Source organism: Salvelinus fontinalis, chromosome 21, assembly GCF_029448725.1.
Source record: "Salvelinus fontinalis isolate EN_2023a chromosome 21, ASM2944872v1, whole genome shotgun sequence".
Classification (NCBI taxonomy): Eukaryota; Metazoa; Chordata; class Actinopteri; order Salmoniformes; family Salmonidae; genus Salvelinus; species Salvelinus fontinalis.
This window is the reverse complement of record NC_074685.1, coordinates 23,363,121-23,386,651: the sequence shown is the minus strand read 5'-3', so window position 1 is coordinate 23,386,651 and position 23,531 is coordinate 23,363,121. Positions and strand designations below refer to the sequence as shown.

At 42.1% G+C, this 23,531-nt stretch overlaps 2 protein-coding genes across 3 annotated transcripts in view; one reads left to right on the top strand and one right to left on the bottom strand.

The window, feature by feature from the left end:
- Window positions 1-13,249, top strand: part of LOC129818467 (astrotactin-2-like) — a 433,204-nt gene extending 419,955 nt beyond the window's left edge. For both annotated transcript variants that reach the window (XM_055874386.1, XM_055874387.1), the window contains one exon: window positions 11,876-13,249. In XM_055874386.1, the coding sequence (XP_055730361.1) occupies window positions 11,876-12,113 (238 nt within the window). In that variant the 3' untranslated portion in view covers window positions 12,114-13,249. The remainder of the gene's footprint in view (window positions 1-11,875) is intronic.
- Window positions 13,250-19,614: 6,365 nt separating this feature from the next.
- The window catches only part of LOC129818250 (pappalysin-1-like), a 120,115-nt gene continuing 116,198 nt past the window's right edge, over window positions 19,615-23,531 (bottom strand). Inside the window, exon 21 of the mRNA XM_055874004.1 lies at window positions 19,615-21,497. Coding sequence (XP_055729979.1) covers window positions 21,393-21,497 — 105 coding nt within the window. The 3' untranslated portion in view covers window positions 19,615-21,392. The remainder of the gene's footprint in view (window positions 21,498-23,531) is intronic.

Below are 23,531 nucleotides of genomic sequence, written 5' to 3'. Positions count from 1 at the left end.
TACATACACCTTAGCCAAATACATTTAAACTCAGTTTTTCACAATTCCTGACATTTAATCCTTGTAAAAATGACCTGTCTTAGGTCAGTTAGGATCACCACTTCATTTTAAGAATGTGAAATGTCAGAATAATAGTAGAGAGAATGATTTATTTCAGCTTGTATTTCTTTCATTATATTCCCAGTGGGTCAGAAGTTTACATACACTCAATTAGTATTTGTAGCATTGCCTTTAAATTGTTTACCTTGGGTCAAACATTTCGGGTAGCCTTCCACAAGCTTCCCACAATAAGTTGGGTGAATTTTGGCCCATTCCTCCTGACAGAACTGGTGTAACTGAGTCAGGTTTGTAGGCCTCCTTGCCCACAAATGTTCTATAGGATTGAGGTCAGGGCTTTATGATGGCCACTCCAATACCTTGACTTTGTTGTCCTTAAGCCATTTTGCCACAAATTTGGAAGTATGCTTGGGGTCATTGTCCATTTGAAAGACCCATTTGCGACCAAGCTTAACTTCCTGACGGATGTCTTGAGATGTTGCTTCAATATATCCACATCCTTTTCCTACCTCGTGATGCGATCTATTTTGTGAAGTGCACCAGTCCCTCCTGCAGCAAAGCACCCCCACATCATGATGCTGCCACCTCCATGCTTCACGGTTGGGATGGTGTTCTTCGGCTTGCAAGCCTCCCCCTTTTTCCTCCAAATATAACGACGGTCATTATGGCCAAACAGTTCTATTTTTGTTTCATCAGACCAGAGGACATTTCTCCAAAAAGTACGATCTTTGTCCCCATGTGCAGTTGCAAACCGTAGTCTGGATTTTTTCTGGCGGTTTTGGAGCAGTGGCTTCCTCCTTGCTGAGCGGCCTTTCAGGTTATGTCAATATAGGACTCGTTTTACTGTGCATATAGATACTTTTCTGCCTGTTTCCTCCAGCATCTTCACAAGGTCCTTTGTTGTTGTTCTGGGATTGATTTGCACTTTTCGCACCAAAGTACGTTCATCTCTAGGAGACAGAACGCGTCTCCTTCCTGATCAGTATGACGGCTGCGTGGTCCCATGGTGTTTATACTTACATACTATTGTTTGTACAGATGAACGTGGTACCTTCAGGTGTTTGAAAATTGCTCCCAAGGATGAACTAGACTTGGAGGTATACCATTTTTTCTGAGGTCTTGGCTGATTTCTTTTGATTTTCCCATGATGTCAAGCAAAGAGGCACTGAGTTTGAAGGTAGGCCTTGAAATACATCCACAGGTACACCTCCAATTGACTCAAATGATGTCCATTAGCCTATCAGAAGCTTCTAAAGCTATGACATCCTTTTCTGGAATATTCCAAACTGTTCAAAAAGGCACAGTCAACTTAGTGTATGTAAACTTCTGACCCACTGGAATTGTGATATAGTGAATTATAAGTGAAATAATCTGTCTATAAACAATTGTTTGAAAAATGACTTGCGTCATGCACAAAGTAGATGTCCTAACCGACTTGCCAAAACTATAGTGTGTTAACAAGAAATTTGTGGAGTGGTTGAAAACGCGTTTTGATGACTTCAACCTAAGGCTATGTAAACTTCTGACTTCAGCTGCACATATATACACACATATACTCCAAAAACATTTAATTAAATAAGTAAATAGGAAAACAAACCCAGTAAAATTGAACATTTGTATAAATGTACTGTAACCCTCTGTTGAACATCCTAACAAGCCAGAACACTGAAAATTGACTGGCACTGAACACTGACATTCCTGTTGGTCCTTGGTCGCGTTAGCACGGCTAGTGGAGGGTCACAGTAGGAGCCCACAATGGCTAGTTAGTATTATGTCGCCTGTCCTGCTGTGGATGTAGGTGCACGACAGTGTATTCTTTGGCCTTGGTTCGATCTAAGAATGTCTTCTGCCCGCCGAAGGGAGTAGTGATCTTCAGTACAGCTGGGTAAAGAATGCCGAATTTGGTGTTCAGACAGCGGTGTAGGAGCCCCCTCATCTCGTTGAAGGCTGACCTCTTCTTCATGACTGTCGCCGTGAATTCTGGGTAAATGTGAATATTCTGGCCATCGTGGGTGATGGGAGCTGCTCGCGCTGCCTTACGGAAGACATCCTCTTTCTCCTGAAGGTAGTGGAATTTAACTACTTTGGGTCTGGGCAGCTACCCATTCTTCAGTGCGGACTGTATGCTTCTGTGCACATGGTCAAGGGTGGGGGCGGAATCGAGGCTTAGAATTTCCTGTAGCAGTTTAGCTATGGACAGAGTAGGCCGCAGTCCGCCTACGGTCTCGAGTCCCTCTCTCACACCAAAAATGTGACCGTTCCCCCGGTGCTGTCTGTTCTCGAGGTCCTCAACCTTGGAAGTGAGTTTGACGACATCTGATGATAGCAGGGTGACTTGCTCTTCCAGTGTCACCACTTTGTCGGAGTAAATATTTGCGCCATCTTCAAGGCTATTCAGACAGGTGTCATGTCTCGCCAAGTCTTCATTAACAGAGTCTATCTTTATGTTGACCTCGGTGGTGAGAATAGCTATTTGTGTGGATAGGTCAGTGGATACTGACTCCACGTTAGCCAGCACAGTCTGTTCAGATTTAATGATAGCCACCATTACGATGGCTAGGCCGGGGGGGATCAGAGTCCGTGTCAGGTGAGCCCGAGGCTTCAGCAGAGGCCTGGTCCTTTGTGGCCCGTGGCCGTTGTTGCCTCGTCATTTTATGATTTAAAGGCCAAAAATGTATAGAAAAAAAGCCAGATTAGTAAATTGGGTTCGATTCCAAATTAAATGTTACAAAATTAACACTGTGGGGAGGTGTTGGTCAAGTATTAATAGTAAATTGTTCACCCTGGATCTGAGCACCGAGAAAACGTGTTTTCACATGTTGCTGCTCCCCAGTGCCCTCTTCTCCACTGTTTCTTCAACCATCTTCACAAAGGTGGATCACGCCTATAGACACACGTAGACATAGACATACATGTGTTCATACGTGCACTCACACAAATATACGTGCACACACAAACACATGCAAACTCTTTCTTACAGACACGTATGCACACCCACACACACACACACACACACGCACATATGCCTGTACAAACGCACACATACACTCTCTTTCTTTCACACACACATGCACACACACACACAAACACCCTGGTCAGCAGTAATTTTGGACAGCAAAATATTGGTTTAGGCTTTCACTGCAAATCCTGGCCCATAAAACCAATCATGAGCAGGTTTCTTCCATTGGAGTACCATCTTATAAGGACATAAATCTCATAAAAGAATCCACACGGCGCGGCCATATATTTTCGTTTTCGTTTACTCAAGTTCATCAGATATTTTTATTTCCTCTCATTTACCTTCTTATTCATATTTTGTACCCAATTGGTGACTGGACACAAGTGCTAAGTCTACAAATTACAGCATTGTTATTACAAGGGAGCCTAGGATGTAGCCAATGGTCTTGGACCCTAGCGAATGGAAGCGCTCCGGTGTTGGCAATTGACGAGTGTTGTGTTGAATAGGGAATGCACTCTTTGTGTATAGTGTGGAAAACTCATTCATAAAACCAACTTCTCTGGTTACCTGTAAAGGCCTGAAGCCCCCAGTAAACTCAGGAATGATTTCATAACCACGTCAGGAGAGTGTTGCTCTGATTCCCCTGTGCTACAACCACTAGACTCTTCACCCACAAAGAGCTGAAGAACTAGACTGAACCCAAGGTCTCCATTCAATCCAACCTGCACTGGGGTATTTACAGGTTGGTTTTCTACAAGTGTTTTCAAAGAGTTTGCAGTGGTTCCTGGAGCCAAAGAGAAGCCAGTATTTTTTTGTAGATGAGACAGTGATTGATGTGAGATCTACGTAAGACTTATGGGATGTATTTACGACTTCATGTGTGTTCTCAGGAATGGGTATAATGTATTTGCTGGTCGTATCTGGCTCGCTCTCCTCTAGATGAAAACAATAGGTAGATGGTAGCACTCAAGACCAGGCGTTATCTACTGGACTGTCTGGGGATCCAGGGTATCACCACGCTAATGGATTTCATGTCATACCAGGCATGTCTCGGAATGTTATTACACCATTACTAACACACAGACATGCACACACTCACACACACAAACAAACATACGTGCAAACACACATGCATACACACACACGTTGTTTTACTATCCTTGTGGGGACCAAACAATTGATTCCCATTCAAAGTCCTATTTCTCTAACCCCTAACCCTTCATTTAACCCTAACCATAATCCTAACCTTAACGCTAACTCCTAACCCTAAACCTAAAATAGCCTTTTCACCCACTTCCCTTTGTTTTACTGTCCTTAAGGACTTTTGGTCCCCACAAGGATAGTAAAGCCAACACGCAGGCAGGCAGGCAGGCAGGCAGGCAGGCAGGCAGACAGACAGACAGACAGACGTACGTAAACAATGTGTCATACCCATCTTGGGTTCTGTAATTGATTGGCACTGTTATTAGGCAATCGTTGTCTCTCACTGCTGGTAATATGATTGCTTTGTAAAGGATCAGTATACTACAGACATGTAAAGGTGGTATACTTTTTTTCTCTCTACCAAGATTCTCAATACAGCATTTTTGAAAGATTATATTTTAAAATGACTTTTTAATGTGTCCAAATCCATCAACACTGTTCTATGTATCTGTTGGTTTGATTGATAACTAGCATCAGTAACAGTTATTTAACTCTTACATAACAAAGCAATAGATGTCCCCAATGTCTTTTGAAGATTAGGACATTTGGGTTTTCCTGTTTTTGCATGCCTTCTGTACTGTCAGCAGAAGCCGAGTTGTGCAATCAGCCTTTTTTAAGTGTTTATTTGGGGAAGCGAATTGGTAAGGTCAGCTTTGACTATAAGGTTACATACTTGTTTCGAATTACAGACCCAATGCCAAACACCACTCTTACGCCAAGCCAAACACTACATTTGACAGTCAACTAACACTAACTAAACTTCCAAGTCCATTTCCTCCTCATTCTCATAAAGATTTCCTGCAGAGCCCTGCCTCGGTCTGCCCCCTGAAACAGACCACCCCCGACACAGCAGTTTTATGTGAATAGACACAGGGGACATTAGCATGATATGGAGATGGAGAAACACACAGTCTACAGGACGAAAAAAAGAATATTTGGACAGAAACTTAAAAAGGAAAAAAAATCCATGGCATGTGAGTCTGACCAGGTTAAGACTCCAGCGGTTCAATAGTTTTGTAATGATGGCAACATTGGGTCTAAAGTTTCAGGCCCCGTGTTTTGTTTTGTCCACCCCCATTGCCTGGAAGCCCTCTCCGGCAGCCATAAATAATATCATAAATGTGGAACAAGTTTGTCTTAAAGGAAGATTATGTTTTTTTGTGATTGGGGTAGAGGAAGGTTGCCTTTGCGGGGACCGAGGGGGGGTGAGTAGGGAGCACATCGAAGTCCTGGAGAAGGCATTTGGATGACTGACAGTGTAGGGTTATTTACTGCCTGAAATTGGCAGGGCAGGGCCTTGTTGGGTTAATATACGAGCTGGCTCTATCGGTGGTGCCTTTTTAAAAGGTAACAGTGTGTCCAAGTGAAATGTGAGCACTCAGTATTTACTCACTATGTCAGGAAACCTGGGAGACTGACGGAGCCACACTGAGACCCAGCCACCAACTGCTAGCATTGTCACAGTCAGCTCTCACAGTTGCACAACTGCACTTTTTTCTTTCTCTCACCATGCATGTACGGTACAGTGTGTGTTTATGTCATGCATTAGGTCGATTGTGCTTAATTTGATTGCAGGTTGTTTTTCTACTTTGGTCATGTTTCAATGTATCTTAATATTCAGTCATTTATATTGAAGCAGCAGTTTTGCACACATATTGTGTGTTTTATTCTCTTCGAACAGTGTTACTGGTGTATGTTACACTATTCTTTTTATTGGATGAAACAAATGGTTTTTATTCACAATCGGACGATCATCTAACACCATCCTGATAAGATAAATGAATACATCTGACACTAACCAGACAGAGCTGCCTGTCTGGTACTGTAACTTTAGTACTCTGGTACTGTAACTTTAGGACTCTGGTACTGTAACTTTAGGACTCTGGTACTGTAACTTTAGGACTCTGGTACTGTAACTTTAGGACTCTGTTACTGTAACTTTAGGACTCTGGTACTGTAACTTTAGGACTCTGGTACTGTAACTTTAGGACTCTGGTACTGTAACTTTAGGACTCCGGTACTGTAACTTTAGGACTCTGGTACTGTAACTTTAGTACTCTGGTACTGTAACTTTAGGACACTGGTGCTGTAACTTTAGGACTCTGGTACTGTAACTTTAGGACTCTGGTACTGTACCTTTCGGACTCTGGTACTGTAACTTTAGTATGGTGCTGTAACTTTAGTACTCTGGTACTGTAACTTTAGGACTCTGGTACTGTAACTTTAGGACTCTGGTACTGTAACTTTAGTACTCTGGTACTGTAACTTTAGGACTCTGGTACTGTAACTTTAGGACTCTGGTACTGTAACTTTAGGACTCTGGTACTGTAACTTTAGGACTCTGGTACTGTAACTTTAGTACTCTGGTACTGTAACTTTAGGACTCTGGTACTTTAACTTTAGGACTCTGGTACTGTAACTTTAGGACTCTGGTACTGTAACTTTAGGACTCTGGTACTGTAACTTTAGGACACTGGTACTGTAACTTTAGGACTCTGGTACTGTAACTTTAGTACTCTGGTACTGTAACTTTAGGACACTGGTACTGTAACTTTAGGACTCTGGTACTGTAACTTTAGGACTCTGGTACTGTAACTTTAGGACTTTTAGAGAATTGTGTGTTATGAACTCCAATGTGATCCTGTCTTGATGAATATATATACTCTTAACTCCCAGTCCTCAATTCACCCACTTGCACTTGAGACCCACTAGCTCATATGTTTGGTGTTATGTTGTTGTAGGCAGTGAAATTTGAAGAGAGAAAGAAGAAAAAAGGTTGCCCTTTTTTTTTACACGTGAAAAGGTTGTCTGTGCTCCTAGCTTAACCAAAGACAGATGCTGAGGCTGAACAGACATCCACTTCTCAAAACAAATGGAACATGCCTCCTTAAAGCTCTCTCTTTCTGATATTTGTAATATTTTTATCAACATTCAAGTCCTTACACACATACAGAAGTGGTTAATTTTCGTTGTTGAGAATAAAGTATTTGAGAATGCAACTAGCTCTCACAGCCTCACGTTGATAGTTCATGCAAACGTTAGGTTTCGTAGTGTCAAAGGTTAAGTTTAGGCATTAAGTCTGCATTTTTAAGTTTGGGGTTAAATTTAGGCATTAACCTAGAATGGTTAAGGTAAGGGTTAAGGTTTGGGATAGGCTTAAAACAGAAATATCAAAAACAACTTTATATGGCTTGATTCAAACTTGCAACCTTTGGAATCAGAGGCAGATGCTTACGCCCATCTGCCGTCCCAGTCCAGAATGCACTAGGAAAACCAAAAACTACTTGAAGGTAACAGCACTCACTGTTGCCCCTAGTGGTCGATGTCCACATCCTCTCCCGACATCCTCAGAAATGGATGGCTGCCCCTTCCACCATCACACACCTATTTCTCTGTGCATCTATTTCTCTGTCAGTTTATTTAATATAGCCTTAGCCGTGATGGCGAGCGGGAATGCAGACTGTGATCAGTCTTCTGTTACATTTGATACAGCAGCGTGCAGAGCCAAGTGAATACATTGTATATAATTTCATCCCTCCTATAACCAAATAACCAAGAGCACAGGCCATTCTGATAGGCTTTGCAAGTTCGCTGTCACGTAGCAATGCTTCGTGACAGTCATGCTTGCAGCTTTACAGCAAAGAAAACGACGTGTCTCTTTCTCAAACGATTAAAAACATATGACTCGTTACCGGAGCTACCTTTTTTTCTTCCTACACGATTTCGCTCACGTTTGATATAATTTCACAAAACATGTTGGGGCCGTTTTAAACTAATACCAGGCTGCTAATTATTGTTTTGATAAACAACGTTGTTCAGTCATGTTACCTAGCTAGCTAACAACCTGGTAACTTGAGAGTAGGTCTAGGCATATTTGATTGGCGCAGGAAGAAAGGAGAAGGGTCTTCTACTCATGAAATGTGCTTCAAAGGTATGATTCATGTAGGCCTAATGTAAGCCTAAACTATCAAAAATCAATCTATTTCCGGTACTCCTTACAGTCTGTTGGGTGCCTAACGTTTTTAAAGTTGGGAGCAGTGTGTTTGTGGGAGAGAGTGGTGTGATTATGAGGGAGACACAGAGAGTGTGTGTGGGAGGGAGGGAGAGTGTGTGTCTGTGTTAAATGAAGAGTAAAGGTTTCATGTAGTGTTTTCCCCTTACTGCCACAATTACATGCAGATCATTAATGCATTTACAGTACCAGTCAAAAGTTTGGATACACCTCATTCAAGGTTTTTTTTTTTTTATACATTGTAGAATATGAGTGAAGACATCAAAACTATGAAATAACACATATGAATCATGTAGTAACCAAAAAGGGGTTAAACAAATCAAAATATATTTTAGATTCTTCAAAGTAGCCACCTTTTGCCTTGATAACAGCATTGCACACTCTTGGCATTCTGTCAATCAGCTTCACCTGGAATGGTTTTCCAACAGTCTTGAAGGAGTTCCCATGTATGCTGAGTACTTACTGGCTACTTTTCCTTCACTATGCGGTCCAAATCATCCCAAAACATCTCAATTTGGTTGAGTTCGGGGGATTGTCACTCTCCTTATTGATCACTCTCCTTATTGATCAAATAGCCCTTACATAGCTTGGAGGTGTGTTGGGTCATTGTCCTGTTGAAAAACAAATGATAGTCCCACTCAGCGCAAACCAGATGGGATGGTGTATTGCTGCAGAATGCTGTGGTAGCCATGCTGGTTAACCTCTCTAGGGAGTGTGGGACGCTACCGTCCCACCTGGCCAACATACGCTGAAATTGCAGAGCACCTAATTCAAATTAAATTACTATCAATATTTAACTTTCATGAAATCACAAGTGTAATACATCAAAATAAATCTTAACTTGTTGTTAATCCAGCCGACGTGTCAGATTTCAAAAAGGCTTTACGGCGAAAGCAAACCTTGCGATTATCTGAGGACAGGGCTCAGCACACAAAACCTTACATATAGTTACCAGCCAAGTAGATTAGTCACGAAAGTCAGAAATAGCAATAAAATGTATCACTTAGCTTTGATGATCTTCGTATGGTTGCACTCACAAGACTCCCAGTTACACAATAAATGTTTGTTTTGTTCGATGAAGGCCCTCTTTATATCCAAAAACCTCCATTTTGTTGGCGCGTTTTGTTCAGTGATCCAATGGCTCAAATGCGGTCACAACAGGCAGACAAAAATTCCAAATAGTACCGGTAAAGTTTGTAGAAACATGTCAAACGATGTTTATAATCAATCCTCAGGTTGTTTTTAGCCTAAATAATCGATAATATTCCAACCGGACAATAGCGTTGTCAATATAAAAGAAAAACAAGAAAGGCGCACTCTCGGTCGCCTGCCATTTCAGTTCTGTTATACTCACAGACATAATTTTAACAGTTTTAGAAACTTTGGAGTGTTTACTATCAAAATACTAATTATATGCATATCCTAGCTTCTGGGCCTGAGTAGCAGGCAGTTTACTTTGGGAATGCTTTTCATCCGGAGGGGAAAATAGTGCCCCCTACCCTAGTGAGGTTAAGTGTGCCTTGAATTCTAAATAAATCACAGACAGTGTCACCAGCAAAGCACCATCACACCTCCTCCTCCATGCTTCACGGTGGGGACCACACATGTTTTGCATTGAAGGTTTACAGTAGCCTCAGCAGCACTCTGTGTAGGTTAGCACCGTGGTGTAGCCGGAGGACAGTTAGCTTCTGTTCTCCTCTGGGTAAATTAACTTCGATACAAAACTTAGGAGACTCACACAGTAATTATGACAACTTCCGGAGGACGTCCTCCAACCTATCAGAGCTCTTGCAGCATGAACTGACATGTTGTCCACTCAATCAAAATATCAAAGAATTAATCTAGTACTGAAAGCATAAGCTACACCTAGCTAGCACTGCAGTGCATAAAATGTTGTGAGTAGTTGACTCAAAGAGAATAGTGGAACCGTTTTGAAAAGTTGTATTATTCCAAAATTAAGGAGAAGCAAGAGGAGGAGAAAGAGAGAGATAGCTATATTTAGTTGTATTTTTTTCAAAAACTTTCACTTAGCTAAGAATGAAGCTAGCTAGTTTAACCTACTCAAACACCCGGCTCAAGCAGAGCGAGATGCTATGTTATCTAGCTGGCTTTGGCTATCCAACACTGTAACTCTTCCAAGTCATTCATTTATTGCCACCGGAGCCCACCAGTGTAACTGGTAAACTGCTTACTAACTACACTGTACTGCATGATTGTAGCTAGTGGGTTTACTAACGCGTTAGTTCTAGTAGCTATGTTGACTATGCCGTGACAATTATATAGGCTGTGTGTAGCGGTTATAGAGGTTATGAATGGAAGGTTTGGCTTGGAAAGGTTTTTTCGCCTGGTTACAGACAGCAGATGTGAGGGGAGGAAAGCTCATAGATGCAAGGAGTTATACAACGAGCAAATTATCATGCTGTTTGTATGTGCCTGCTGTGAAAGTGAACTATGTTTGCGTGTGATCAGGTGTGTATTCATTCTGCCAATTCTGTTAAAAAATGTTTATTAAACGGATGGAAACCGAACAAAACGGGGATAAAAATACCTGAATGTGTCCAATAGAAATTTACATTTGCAAAGGACTCATGATTTCTCCCTAGATCAGCTAGATGCAGGCAAGAGTATGCAAGGCAGTATTGAATGTCACCATGATTACTCAAAATTCTCTACGTTGTAAACTTTCATTCATATGCTAGGTTGTAGCAATCTCATGATGGGTACAGGGAACATGTGTGTATCATGTAGTAGCCTAAACCTATCGATGTTACATTTGAGCTGGGTGAATGGAATATGAATGACAGTCATCCAATATGCTGTAAAATAACCATCCTCCCTCATCTTAAACGGCACCAACCGCCACTGGTATGCACATGTGTCTCCTTACAGCAGTTTGTCTGCCTGTCCTGTACATTGACCTGGTCTCTAACATACCCCCCTCTGGCGAGGAACATGAGTAGGTTGCCAACACAGATCAGAGACAGACCTCTCTACTCTAGTCTGGAATTCAATCAAATCTGCAAAAAGATACATAACACATGAATGAACCTGCTCGGTTTCTAGATTGCTGTTGAACAAGGGGGCAAGGGTGTGGCATATTTATATACAATACTTCCGTTATTGGTACATTTGCACAGATATTCTTGATTTATTGCCGTCACTGTACCCAACCTAACACACACACACACACACACACCCCCCCCCCCCACACACACACACACACACACACACACACACACACACACACACACACACACACACACACACACACACACACACACACACACACACACACACACACACACACACACACACACACACACACACACACACACACACACACACACACACATCACATCACAGCATGGCAAAGCAGCGCCCCTGGAGCAATTAGGGCTAAAGTACCTTGCTCAAGGGCACAATGGCAGTACATAGTATATAGGATGTTAAAGCCTCCAGTTGCCGGCCCTGATTCCATATTATTGGTAATTACTGGTAATGGCCATAATTAATGTCCTGTTATTACCGATCTGTAAAGTGTACCAATATTTATATCACCATAAAAATAAATAAAGGAATGACAAAATGACAATGCTGCTGATGCTGACATTAAAACTAATCATGACTGTGTTTCTCTCCCCTAGGAAAGCACACCTGATCCTGCGCAGAGTGGAGAGGATCAGCCGATACTGCCGGGCCCTGCTCCACAGCGCATACATTCAGAGCCGCACAGACACCATGGCCTACGTGTTCTGTCGCAGCGAGGAGGTTCGGCCCACCAGCAAAGTGTGGCATGGCTCCCTGCATGAGACCCGCACCACCTGCATGGAGAAACTGATCTCAGTACAGCGCAGCACATACGGCAACGCCAAGCTCCGATGAGACAAGCTGCCCGACGACACAATGACAGCCGCCTCCTCCTTGCTTCTGGTCTCTCCACTGACTGGTATTTTTCCAAACCAGGAGAGCCCTGAAACCTCAACCCCACTGGACATTGTTAGAACTACTGTCAAACACCCTTAACTCCTTTTTTCAAAAATGTGCTAAGAACTGCTTGAAGAGGAAAGACGGTTTGGATGTACATGCCAGTGACTACTACTATCAATGAAAAGGAGCGATGTGAGCATGTAAATTATCATTCAACCCAGAGCAAATTGGTTGGCAAAAAAATACTGAATGTAATATTGCAGTTTGTCATGGTACTTCGACTGGAAGCGTACCAGGGAAACAAACAAACAAACAACTCCCTGTATGTCTCTCCTCTTGGCTGGAGAGATGGGAAAGAGAGCGTTTAGATTTGTATTATCATTTACATTTGATTTGATTCATTTGTAATACTGAAACATATCACCACCACAATAATGTAGTCTTTTTAATGCAGACAACATAGTGTTTATAATAACGGCTACAGAGAAATCCTGTGTGACGGATTGTGATGTCATCAGCTGTACCGTACGGTGTGTGAGTAACGCTTTGCAGCTAGAAAAGTCCTCAACCAGCAGTGTTTCATTTTTTGTTTGTTTGTTTATTGTTGTTTATCTCCTCAGATGTTGACAAAGGTGGAGAGCTCCTAAACCGCAGGGAAAATCCATATTTAAAAAATAGTCCATTAATATGGTCAACTGGTGAATATAGGTAAAGAAAAAAGAAAAAGAAAACATTTTCATAGGAAAATATTCCAAATGATTTTAAGATTTTATGCTAAATGTATGGATTGCAGAGTGAAGGCAGGTGAATGCCAATGAATAATGAAACTCTATAAAGGAATCATGTTTAATCGTATGGATCTTGTAGGATCCCTTCCCTCAAGGAAACATTTACTTTCCATCTCTCAAGAGCCATGGACATAAAAATCCAACTCATAGTTTTTTTTATTGATTATCATTTCACATTATATCAATTGTGATAGTAAATTATTATATTGTAAATATGAAATTGTAAATAACATATGTATTATTATGTGGCTTTAATTGTCTTTTTTCGAGAGAATGTGAAATATTAAATACTATATACCACAAGCATCTGCATTCTTTTGGACAAGAAGGAGAAAGTAGCTCTGTTTAACCAATTGATTCACATCTGCGGTATAGGCTATACCACACTCCATGGGTTGGAGAGAAATGTAAAGATTATGATGAACCCAAAACACCTGCATTGTCATATGGAATTATTGAAAAACAACAGCTGCAAATGAATGGGAACTTGTATGTAATGTCCCTCAGGATTACCTGTGAATACTTTCCTACATCATCTACCCCTTCACTTTGCTTACGGTAGGTAAGTAACAACCTGTACTGGTGTTTTTTTTCCACCATCAATAGTGGACCCCGAACAAAATATTTACATTAATTTCCACGGGGGAAATAAGTCCCTGTGGCAATGAGCAGGTATATGGTATGACTAATGTCAGTTAATAACATTACTGAAGGTATCCCTTTCTCTCTCTCGTTCTCTCTCGGGAAACATTCTCTTTTTCCATCTCCTCTACACAAACTATTCCTTCACTCAGGTCCAGTCTCTTTCCACTCATGCAACATTAACTGTGCTTTAAAACTCAGTAGACTAATGTTCATTCTCACAAATTAGGCCATTCACGTCTCTGGGGTGCCAGGAACAGCGCTCAGGTTTCCATGTCAAGGAATCAATGAGGGCCTTACATTTGGATTCGTACTTCATTACTACTGTTTTGATAGTAGCGTTGACATTTTCATGTTCATAAAATCAAAGTGAGTATAGCCAGGTGAGTAGCACTTCAATGCACTTTCAAGTAAACATCAAGGGGTCGGACAATACAGGGTTTGTAGTATTATCTACAGGGAATTGGCTATGTAAAGTCATATGTACTATTGGACAAAGGGCTCTATTCAATCCGCATAGCGGAAGTTCAGCGTTACAGCGTGATTGAAATGCAAAGGCAATGTTCCTGCTTTAGTGGAGACTGCGTTCGCGGTAAAAGCTGAATATGTCGGCTCAATCAGAAATTACCTTTAAATTTCTATCCTGGAATCTGTAACGCTTCAGCTTTACAGATTGAATAGAGCCCAAAGTTATCATGAGCCATGTTAAGAAAAAAGTCAGGTTATATGTAGAAATTGGGCATTCTATTCCATTGTATTGAAAACTCTTTTAAAGGACAAAGAATTGACTACACTGCCTTGGCTTACGTCCACTTAACCAGTGTTTTATTTCTACATAATACATGACAGGGAAATTAACATGATGCTCATCTTGAATGAGGATCCATCCTTATGAAAATATAGTACACATCATTAGACCCCTTCTTGCCATGTACCAGAGCACCGAAAATATAATAGCAACTGTGAAAAAAGCAAAGAATACCAGGAAACATCTGCTGAAACAAAAGTCTGATGTGTTATATGTGCCTGAAAAACGGTGTACTGTGAATGGACCTAACAGAGTGGGTGCTGCAAGCGAGGGAAGGTGAGAGAGAGAGCGAGAGGTGCTGATGGGTACCTTTACAGTGTTTTCAGTTCAAACTCTAAGGCAAGGGAGGAAAGAGTAAGCAAACATCTGTGGTGTAGAGGAAGGAGTAAGGATATGTAAGTTGTTTTTTGGTTGGTGCCATTCAGTCTGAGGGTGAGTTCAAGGGGAATGGTGTTCACTGTTAGAATCTTTCAAGTCTGATAATAAGAATGTGTTGTAACATGTTAAATATTCTCTTCAAATGAATGCCTTGCTCTTGTTTTGTTTGTTTTCACACACTAAAAAGAAGAAACATTTTGGTAATTTATTTTCAACTGACTGCTCCGAGACCCACAAACTGACCACATGATGCTTTATTCATCTTGACAACAAATAAATTAAGTTTGATTTCATATAAGATTGTTTTTTAGACAATTGACAACAGTGTTAGTGTAGAGCCTTTATGAATGAATAACTGCTGATGACAAGTGTTGTGAAGCATTATGGGTATTGTATTTTTTCCCAGAATGGCTGCGGATCTGACTTATCTTGACCTTTCTTTCCGAGCCCTAAAGGTCCTGAAGCTTCTGCACATGTACGGGATTCTCTCATTTACTCAACAGTCTCTGCTTTACTCGTAGAGAACGAGCTACTCTGGAGAATGGTGCTTGTTTAATAAAGTTAGATCAAAGCTGTCTGCAAAATCACATAATGAAAGTATTTTATAGAACAGAACCAAATCTAATAGGATGTAGGCCTATAACGTTACTGTAAGACAAAACCACTAAATATCTTATGAAATTTTAGGATGATTGTGCGAATGGTCGCATGTTTCTCTCATGGGTCCAAAACTCAACAGCGCACGCCACTAGGCAAAATAGACAGGTAGGCTATGCTACAGTTTGTTAACACTATCTGCTCTAAAATTCACTCACTGTACATCATTCAAAACAACACTGTAGGCTACTTCCAACTCTGTATAACTCAAGATCTAAATGCATATCCCCATGGAACTGATTGAGATCAAATGTTTGGTTTGCAGATGCTGTATGGATGTTTCGCCAGTAAAACGTATCATTAAATATTGACAGTGAGAATTTTGAAAGGCTGGAGACAACAAAAATGTGTGTCTAAAGTAGAGGTAAAGAAAAAGTGTTTTTTTGTCTTGCAGTGTAATGTTATGCTATTATATTCGGTTCTGTTGAATACTATCATTATGTGATCTTGCAGACATTGATTCAGCTTTGTTTAACTTTATTAAATGAGAGTAGCCTGTTGTCTACGAGTAAAGCGGAAACTGTGTAAAGTAGAAAATCCTGCACATGCGCGGAAGTTTCGGGACCTTTAGAGCTCAGGAAGAAAGGTCCAGAAATGTTGGATCCGCAGCCAACAGATCCGTATTTCTTTTCTTTCCGGTGGTACTTCGATGGTACACATTGCACAATGCATCTTCCTTAAATTTTCTCTGATATAAATCGAAGAGCTACCCCAAACAGATAATACATGGTTTTGCAAATACAATCATCATAGAATAAAATTATTTACATCTTAAAATATTTTTGCTGAACAATCGGGTACGAAACATTGCAATAATACCACTAGATATCCACATAATATGTATATACTCAATTTGATAATTTCCCACATAAAAAGGACCATTCATTTTTAATTACTGAATGTGGGAATAAAAAACAAACACAAGTGGACCATTCTTTAACCAGGTGCCTGTGAAAGGTACTTGATGAGTGAAGTTTAGAAAACAACAATAAGAACATCATGGCACATCAGTGTTTTCTCCACAACTGTCTGTCCACAAACTCAAGGACTACAGCCAGCCACTTCTAGGCTACCACTGTCTCCATTGCTTCCCGTTGGTTATGATGGGATGCCACAGGGGCTGAAAGGATGCCACTTTTAGCAGAGCAAGCTAATGCCACAGAAACCCAGCTGTTTTTAACCAAAACCCAGGATATGCATGGCTGGTATGTAGCTAGTTTGGATTTGAGAGAATCACCTCCCATCCACAATAAGATGGACTATATGAAGTTGTCTATGGAAAGACATTGAAGCGGACTCTGCTATTCATTTCAAATACTCCTCTGGTCTGAGAGTGAAGGGAAGGGCATGTCCCTCAGCCTGCTGCACTAGGGCTCATATCTTAGATAGTCTCCCTATCCTCCCTCCTCCCTGGTCTTCCATGCGGCCCACCTTACCACCGCCGCATTCCCTATCCGACCTGACCGTGACAGTGACGGATGGCCCGGCGTGTCAGGAGGGAGTCCCTCAGAGAACACCCGCCACCTCCAGGAGAAAGTCTGACTCATCGGCCTCGGCCTGCTGCCAGTCAGCGCTGGCCCAGGGGCAGCTCTGTGTGTACACAGTTTTCACACCTGCACAAATACCCAGGCCCGCCAGGAAAAGCAGCCCACCTTCACCCATCCCATCCTATCCCCTGCTTTACACCCTCTCCCTCACCCCACCTGGGGCACTACCGGCTGCCTGATTCCTCCTCCCCCCTCCTCCTCATCCTCTGCAGCTCCCTGCCTGCCTACCACTGGTTGTTCTGAATGGCTGTGTGTATTCTGTCTTCACGGTAGCCCTCGGAGTTAATTGAGTGTGGATCTAACCACTTCAACATGATATAGGTTCTCTCTTCAACATGATATAGGTTCTCTCTTCAACATGATATAGGTTCTCTCTTCAGAGCAAACTCGGATTACATTTGAAAAGTTCATGAATGAACAAAATAAAAATGACAGTACATTCTGGATTTGTAATGTAGAAATAAAAAAAACACACATACTTGTGCACTGCACTCAGTTACATAAACATGTGGTAAATCCTCATTGGACGAGAGTAGTGCCCAATGAGACAACCAATGAGACAACAACCTTGACCAACGCTTTGTGACGACGACATTGGGACGGAAATAAAATGACAACAGTTTTTAACTCACAACCAATATGTCTGTTTATAAGAGCAATGTAAAAAATAATTTACATGAACATTAAATATAACTTAAAAAGTATAACACTCTTAATAAATAGTTTTACTATTTACACCATTGCTAAAAGACGCAAAAATGACTAATTTACCAAAATATAGAAGCAGCAAACATTACAGGCATGAGGTACAGCAAAGAGATCCTGTGGTGGCTTACAGTAGAGGTGATGTTCTCATATTCAAACTTCATTTCATAACATCCTGGCTTTATGGCTTTGGAACAGTACCTTGTCCAATACAGAGAGCACATCAGAAAACTAACGTGTCCGGGTTGTGTCGAGGTTGACACACAAGCAGTCACATTCTGTAGAGACTCATATCCCTCTCTCCGAGAGTCACCGTTTCTGGTCTCCAGACATTTTAATAACATTGATGAGGATGACGACACAAGACAAAGAGAGGAGCTGTAGATGAGTGAAAGAAAGGGTGTTGAACAAGATGACTAGTCATCAGCCTGTAATGTTTGTCCAGTTTGAGGATGAAGGGAGGGTCCAATGGCAAGATAACCCTTGGGGAATTCCATGGATGGCTTTTCAGAAATCCTGTGTGAGTGTTAGCAGGTGATGATGATCCACAGTACGGTTGTTGGCTTTGTGTAGTGAATGCAGTTGAATCTCTCCCTACTGGTAATATCTCTAATGAAAGCAGCAGTATAGGGAGTATTATTACATACCATTTGATAATATCAACATAATACAGTTAATTTTACCAGGGATATATATCGTATAAAGTGTTAAATGCACAATTGTCGAGGCTGATGTAGGCTTTTTGATGATGAATGTAGTGTCCAGACAGTTGCGTTACTCAGGTTTTCAAAGTCTGAAAGATCTCCAACTTTCGAGAGTCCATTTTTTTGGTCGTTTCTTCATTTAGTTATCCATTCCGCTTGCCGTTGCATGGTTACCATGACACAATTTGCAACAAATACATAAGATGGTGGATTACACAAACCATGGAGCGAAAATAAAATGTTTGTCCCCTAACCAGGAGGAACACAAAATACGTAAATGCTTACATATCATGTATAATATTTAAAAATGTGTACATCTGACTTTTTGATATTTGAACCTACATAAAAAAAATGTCCCAGGTTAAATAGCCTTGATACAATAATATCGTTATCATATGATAATGGATACGGAATCTGAGAAAGTCTACGATGAATGTACAAATCATATTTGACACTGGCTTCTTACTGGGCATGATAATATCAGGTGCAAAGCTAGTGGGAATACAAGACAATAATCACAGGAAAGCTAATAGTAATATCGTAGGTGTCCAATGACCAGAAACATCACACACTTTATCAAAACACCTTTCTGACAATAGCAGCTTCTAAACGGTTTGAATTATATATTTTTCTTCGTAAATGGCAACTAAAAAGTGCAGTAACTGAGGTCAATAATACAAATACTGATTAACTAAGACAACATTTTGTAAAAAATAAAATAGAAACTAGAAAAATTAAAACAAGAGAACAATTTTACGTTTTTTTTCTCACGTAAAAAGCAGTATTACACTGAAAATGTTATATTTACATTGTACATTTGACGTTGTAATGTCTCCCTTCTTTCCTGTGTGACGTGGTATTGTCCTATTATCTCTCTAACCAGTCTGTATCTATGAAGACCTGTGATTGGTCAGAATGGTATATGGGAATATTCTGGAATGCCTTATAGCAGCCTAGGGTGATGAGTCAGAGGGACCATTCCATTGGTCCATACCAGATGAGAGAGTTTACTATAGAGTTATTGGTTGTATAGAGTTTTAACCAGATAGCCCAGCGATGGTTGAATCATGAAGCAGCAACCTGTGGACCTTATGCCAAGCAGCCTTCATCACCATATGTTGATTAGCGTTTCGTTCAAGGGCTATGAAAGGAGATGAGTAAGTTCAGAGAACAGAATAGCAGCCATAAGTCTATTGAAGTAAAGGTGGTTGTGTGGTTGATGGGGGGGGGGGGGGGGCACACGCTCAAATGTCACAATACTGACAAAGTGCCAGGGATGGCACCTTCAGCACGAATTGCTGCAGAGGTAAGAAAAGGCCAAACTGGGCTACTAAACACATGCATTCTGTCAAGCCATTGGGCTCAAGAGAAGCCAGGACAACAGTGTCCTGGGCATATAGTGTACTTCTACTACTGCTGCACGAAAGGATACTTGTGGACAATGAATACATCCAGATGCCATCTATAGTAAAATGAGGAAAGCCTCCTATTTGTTTTTATGTGTATGTGCTATTGAACTATGCCTATTGAAATCAAGGCTATGCTATGCTGATGAAAACAGTTTGAGGGTGTAGTTGTGAATAAACATTGACTACATTCAAGAGGTTATAACTGTGTTATCAATTACATTCTTGAAGTCATTTGAAATTCAGTAATATGTGTTGGATTTTGTATTGCGTCAACATTGCTTTTGGTGTAAGATTGGATACATTTCTGGTGTATTGTACTGGACTGCAGAAACTAAGGAAAAATAAATGGAAATGTGAGGTGTTGTGTTTTTCGAGGCTATTTCAACTGCATTGTTTCTCTACTAACCCTTTGCAATGTTGCAGGAGTTTTTATTCTAGGTTTAAGTTGAGTGTACTGTACACGCAGAAACAAGTGTCCACTAATGGAAGGTGTTAGGAGGTAAGCGTTAAGGCAGACGGGGCTGACTCCGTCCAACCTCACTGGGTAGTAATAGTCTGCAGAGCTGGTCATATGGCAAAGTAGCAGCAAACGTAGCAGCAGCAGCCACGCTGACACAACTGGTTTATTTTGTTGCAGCCCTATATAACCGGTTTTAAATTCATAAGTACTCTACCTCTTTCCCACATTCACTTGTTCCTGTGGCATTGGAATATGTCTTACCTTCCTGTTATATGTTAGATATATTGAGTTAGACCTCTCTGGTTTGAATCTCTTTACCAATATGGCCGGCTATATCCCCATCAACGCCTATTCTTTGCTATTTCACATCTGTATAAGAGCAGAGATTCTAAACCTATGATTTCTGAAGAACAAGAAAATGCATTTCCACCAAGAGAAGGCAGAGGGCACAAACTGTCAGCCTGATCCCTGTGCTGTGCTGGCTCCAGGAACACACACCAGCTCTGGAGTAATACAACATGAGGGTACATCAAGTGTGTTCATGCTATAAGTTATTTTGGCAATAGCTCTTCTGCCTGTCATTCAGTGCCACCATTGATGACTTCAGCATACCCAAAAATAAAAGATTCCATATGATATGGATAACGTTTCTCACTCTGTTTCTTTTTTCCTTTGGTCTAAAAGGAAATAATGAGATTGTACGGCAATGTCTTTGAAATGGACACAGAAGCTGACACAAAACTGAAAAAAGGCATGCTATCTAGGCTTGGTTTGTTTAGTTTTTTTGTTAATTTTTCATATCCTTCATTCAAAAACCTTTCGGTATTTTTGTTTTCTTTTTTTCTCTTGCTGTAGAAGTTTTGGTGGTTGGTGAATTTGCAGGTTTGTTCCTTTCTTTGAGAAATGGGTTTTCCATTATAGCCTCTCTAGTCTGGTCTGTTCATCTAGGTCTTTCCCAATGTGGAGAAGGAAGAGACAGGCATATGTTAGGGGGGTGCAGTATGGGTGGAGAGGTACTCCTGTAAAGCAGCATGTGGAGGATTTGAGGGGAAAGGGGGAGCTGGTCTCCCTCGGTCTGGGTGTCGGTAGTTTTGGGGCGAGGGTTCGGGAATCCGGTGGGGGGCGAGGAGGGAGGGTCACCCCAGGGAGTGGACGTTCTCGTCTTTCCTCTTCTCTGGAGCGTTGGGGTCTCGGCAGGCACAGTCTTCCCGTATGTCACAGGACATGGGGAACGGGATCACCTGGAGGGGACACACAGAGACACATACAATGAAACCTCTATAAACAAAGCTTGTTATAGGATTCAGTCTGTATTCCATTTCTCCAGGGTTCCAACACAATCAGGAGGACTGTGGCAGTGCAAGGGCTGATACAGTCCTCAACAGCCTAATAACAACAGTGGTAATAGTGTCCGATGCCTCGCCGTCGACGCCACTAGCGGGAAACGCCGCTTGACAAACAACACAAGCCACTGCTGCCAGCCAATCCAATCGCACCATATGGAGGAGTACTACGAGTGTTGTGAAGTGTCAACTCTCCAAGAAGTGGTGAGTGCCCACAAGCACATTCAAAATAGCCTCGGCGTACCATTGGCCGCCGCTGTGTAGCGTTTGACGTCACAGGCGCTTGTCGGCGGTGCGTCAACAACACCAGCTGCTGCTGTGTTGCTTCTCCAAGGGCCTGCTTCAGCTGTTTGGGTACACACAATGCATCCCTAGTCACTCGAAACTAACTACACATGTGGCTCCAGCGAGTGCCTTGAGGATTCAGACCAGAGTATATCTGCATTCTTCCCCCCGTGGCTTATTGGACGGATTTGGGTCTGCTGCTTGTATTTCGTTGTCCTATTAGTGGCTTTGACAGAAGGGCCAGAGCAGTGACGCTAGATAAACACTGGCCACCGCAGCAAATAAAACAGCAACGAGGTAACAAATAAACTGAGTCATTAAGAATTATTAGGCCTAATAGCTAGCACAATTAGGAAGGCTGTTGGCTGGTATGGGACTTCAGACTTCAGCAGTCAGTGTCTCATCATCCTATTATCTGAAAGTGGAACTGTTTTTTGTTACGGCAACATAAAACAGAACCCTGATTACAGTAATAACATCACTGAGTCATGGGCCAACACAATTAGCTAGTTCATTGGATAGTAAGAGGAGATACAGTACAGTACAGCAAATGGGTAAGATTCCTCAGATCCCTCAAGAGTCAAGACTTTCCCCTATGGCCTCCAATGCTGTGGTAAGCAATGGTGGTATATACTGTAGAGTACAGTGCCCCCATTGGCCCTCGGACTCAGGCCTCCAGGGCCATTGGGGGCATGGGGTTTGTAGAGTGGACATCGGGGGCCCTGGGGCTGACAGAGGGAGAGTGCACCAGTGGCTGAGGCACGATGACGCATGTCCGTCTTTGAAATGGGGTATTAAACCAAGTTGTTTGTGAGAGGGATTTCCTAATGGGCGAGGGTTGGGCGGCCAGCGCCAGGCTCTTCTGAGAAAACGAGCTCTCCATGTGACGACTTTACAAGCGCAGGCCGGACACACTTCAGAAACAGCTGTCAATCGCATGAACAGCGTTTCCTCTGTGCCTCTTTAGAGCCAGGCATGGGGCAAAAAACACCCTGCTCCAATTCTTCCTTCTTTTCCCCCTCCTCGCTGTGCTCTCTTGCGTTCCTGCTGTCTGTTTCACACTTTCACTCTGTCTCTCTGTGTCTCTCTCTCCCTTCGGTCTCCTCCTCTTGCTGTCAGTCTAGCCCCCTTCTCTTTCAAAAATCTCTCCATTCCACCCAATCCCTCTCTCCCTCTCTCCCATAATCCTAACCCTACACATTTCCTCCCTCCCTCTTCCCTCTCACTCTGTGTGTTTATCTCTCTATCTGGTCGAGAGAGATGGTGGGTGGTAAATTCAGTATGGTTTCCTGTGACCTTGACCTCCAGGGTGGCTGGATCAGCTGCCACATCTGGCCCTGATCGGGGCTCTCCGAGGGTGGCTGGGAACGGGGCAGCCACAGGGGCCGAGTGGGGGCCAGGAGCCCTGTTGAAGTCCCAGGGCCAGAGAAAGGAGGACAGCCCAAGCAACATGAAAGCCCCCATGAAGGAGCAGGCATGTCAGACCCCTGACCCTCACCCCCAGAAACAGGCCACAATCACGCCAGGCCCCAGGTATGCGCGTGTCAGTCTGTGCTCAGTCTGTGCTCAGTGGAGGAAAGTGTGTCTGGGGCTGGAGAGGACTACTCTCTAGCCACACACACACACACACACACCCTTAAAATCAAC